Below are 3,386 nucleotides of genomic sequence, written 5' to 3' on the forward strand. Positions count from 1 at the left end.
TTAGTTTGTTATTGATTAGTCGGTTTTTGTATCAATAATTTGCAGTCTCTCATTCTGAAAAATTGAGTAGCATGTACTTCCAAAGCGAATACCATACAGAAAGTGGAGTTGTCTTGTCAATATTCCTTAATTGCGTACAGTAGCTTGTGTAATTTGATCCACAAGTCTTGTAATGAGACTGCAATTTATTTTACTGTCTGTTCCCATAAGTGTAAATTTTGAAAATCATCAATATCTCCGCTTTTTTTTTGGAATTTCGAGATGATCTCGGTATCGTTAGAAACCGCTAGGTCTGGCATTTCTGTTTATCAAATTATCTAAGCCCTTCCTACAAACGAAACAGAGAAATATTACTTGTGCACATCAAAGCCAAACGGGTGGAGCAATGGTTATTATCCAATTATCTTGTAACACCAACGGATCAGCAACTGGAACCATTTAGGATAATTAGTGTAACATGGTCCAACTGGAGCAGCTGTTAGTGCTCTAATGAGCACACCTGGTGTGACCTCTACTTCATTACTCACCTCCGAGTTCACACTTACGGGGAATAGACAGTAGGTCCCTTTTCTATCCACACCTCTAACGCGCACAAGCGGTCTGATACATGTGCATTTGATATCAACCAGCTTCTACACATACCGCTTTCGTTTTCAAGTGTTCAAACAGGAAAACGGAGATCTGTCTAGGTAAAAACTATATAGTCATGACAACCAAAATTTAAAGCTACTCCATATATAGAAGGAAGTTAAGAGGCAATTGCCTGACTACACACGCCACTGGGTTGTTGCGAAAGTGTAGTAGAGTCGAAATTGCCGCAGGCTAGTGTTTAAATTAAGACTCTGTAAACAACGATTTAATTGTGTTTGCGACGTATACATTCTCTTTTCTTAAAGCTAGATATAATCTTGATCTTTGAGTATTAATGTTCCCAGATCTAGTGTATGTGAAACAGAAACGTACCTACAAAATGTACTGCAGTAGCGTGTCCATGCATTCCCCATAGGGCGTGATCTTCTCGAACATTTGAAGCCCCAATTTTCCACACCCCGTTACGCCGGTGCACTATGTCGTATACGTTACAATATTTATTCTATGTATAATATACATACCTTGTCTCCAAATGAATCACACCAAAACTTCCTCGCACCTGAATTTGAAAACATGTGTGCGACAGTGAAAGAGGAGTCATCTTGGTTTTTCATGCGGAAATGCAAATCCTTCATGTCCTTCCAACTTGTTTGCAGGCTGTCGAGCAATGTGCTATCAGGAGTTCGTTTAGGTGCTTTGGCCAGCTTCGTCAGCTTCTTCGTGGTTTTTTTCAGCAGATCTCGAAATTTGTTGATGTCGTCTGCCTGGACTGCACTACCTATAGAATCTTTAGCGATAACGTGTGCCTTCCCTCGCAAACATTCGACGATATCACGAAACTTCTGCGGCAACGCCTTGGCAAGACAAGCGTCGACTTGGTTTCCCATATGATTCAGCAAGTCGTCAAACTTTCCTTTGGACGCCATTCTGTCTACATTCATATTTGCCCCTGCTTCCTCAATGAGTAAGTCAACTCCTTGTGTGTTATCCATTGAAGCTGCCACATGTAGTGGTGTCATTCCTGCATCGTCTTTGGCATCAACTTCTGCACCTCTTGAAACAAGCTTGCGTGCTGCTTCCTGTCTATCTGGGTCAGTAGCTATTAGACGCAACAACTGTTATATGCATGATATAAAAATGCATGCAGTTTTATGTTAATGCAAGTGCTTCTGTAATGTTACCAGCTGCATGAAGAGGTGTACGTCTCGTTTCATTCTTGTGACAAGGATCTGCTCCTAGATTGACTAAAATGTCGACGCTTTCCCCCGTATAGCAATGGCTCAGTGCTGGGTCGCCATCATCGTTTACGGCTGTAACTGTTTGAGGAGCTTTCTGTGCAATACTAACAATACAAGAAATAGAATCTTCTGTCGCTGCTACCTATAATATACACCAGTATTAAATAGAAATAGAAATGCACGGTGTGTATGCGTATGCTTGTCTGTGTGTGTGTGTGTGTGTGTGTGTGTTTGTGTGTGTGTGTGTGTGTTTGTGTGTGTGTGTGTGTCTGTGTGCGTGCGGCGTGCGTGTCATTACAACTCACGTCCATTGCAGATTCATCAAGATCGCTTCTGAGAGTCAAATCAGCCCCCATTTTCACAGCTGCTGTAATCATTTCTGGGTTATCACGAGCAGCAGCAACAAATACAGCAGCCTCTCCTATTCTGTTGGTTGCATTGATGTTAGCTGTAATATTATTAGGAAAACAGTCATTAGCTATGAGCAACAGCAAGCGCGCACACAAACACACGCGCGTGCGCACGCACGCACGCACGCACGCACGGACACTCTATATAGCCCACGATCAACGCATACAGCTCAAATATCAATGTACAACAGCCCAGATGCTGACGATATATATTACCGTGATATTGTGAGTTTAGAAACTCTATCACGTGTGTGCGGTTCTCCTCTGCTGCATGATGCAATGGAGTAGCTTCGTTTTCTGTTTGATCTTTCAACTCAGCATTAGAGCGATCATGAGACACTAAAGCTTGTACCGCAGGCAAATTTCCCTTTCTTGCAGCAACATGAACAGGAGCAACACCTTTCTAAAATGTCAAGATACATATAGAATAGACATCCTAGACAGTTATTTGACTCTTTAACCTTGTCAAACACTTTACTAGTAGCACCATGCTGAAGAAGAAGCTTTACAGCATCAGAACTAGAATATCTTGCTGCTGTATGCAGAGCAGTACAGCCATCATCATCTCTTTCATTGATATCACTCGTTTCTTTGACTAACGTTTTTGCCAAGTCGAGATTATCTTGCAGAATACTTTTCTGAATTACAAAAAGTGCGATTAATACGTATAACAACATCTTTGGAGTATATAGCGCTAAACGGTGTACTTGCAATGGCCTCAAGCGAGTTGATAGATCTATTAGCAGCTGCTTGTCCTTAACGCTTCCACCAGTAGATCGACGATCTCGACTCTTTGATTCTTTATCAAGCCTGATAGATAGAAACTCGTCAAGACAAAGTGTATTAACAGTATACAAACAACACTCTAGCGTACTTTTCTAAAACATAGTGTCTGTCTTTTCCATGCTTACAAGTAAGACATGTCTCGATCTCTTCAGCAGCTGAACTGCTTTTCAAACCCCACTCTTTCTTTTTGAACTCCATGCATTGACATTCCATTTCACGACAGCATTTGACTCTTTTAAACGGAAATCCAAATGCCTGGCATGCATCATTCATCTTTGAAGCAGCAACAAACTTTCCTCCTGCGACTCCTATTTCAACATTTAAGCAATAAATGAGTCATATTTGATCAAAATACTGACTA

General features: G+C 41.2%; 1 protein-coding gene across 1 annotated transcript in view; it reads right to left on the minus strand.

Annotated features, from left to right (window-relative positions):
* The window catches only part of LOC134190320 (uncharacterized), a 13,088-nt gene extending 10,172 nt beyond the window's left edge, over positions 1-2,916 (minus strand). Inside the window, exons 1-5 of the mRNA XM_062658773.1 lie at positions 2,701-2,916; positions 2,456-2,642; positions 2,135-2,277; positions 1,773-1,971; positions 1,113-1,690 (exon numbers count right to left, since the gene is read on the minus strand). Coding sequence (XP_062514757.1) covers positions 1,113-1,690; positions 1,773-1,971; positions 2,135-2,277; positions 2,456-2,642; positions 2,701-2,916 — 1,323 coding nt within the window. The remainder of the gene's footprint in view (positions 1-1,112; positions 1,691-1,772; positions 1,972-2,134; positions 2,278-2,455; positions 2,643-2,700) is intronic.
* Between the last annotated feature and the right edge of the window lie 470 nt (positions 2,917-3,386).

The sequence above is a fragment of the Corticium candelabrum genome, chromosome 14, assembly GCF_963422355.1.
Source record: "Corticium candelabrum chromosome 14, ooCorCand1.1, whole genome shotgun sequence".
Taxonomy (NCBI): Eukaryota; Metazoa; Porifera; class Homoscleromorpha; order Homosclerophorida; family Plakinidae; genus Corticium; species Corticium candelabrum.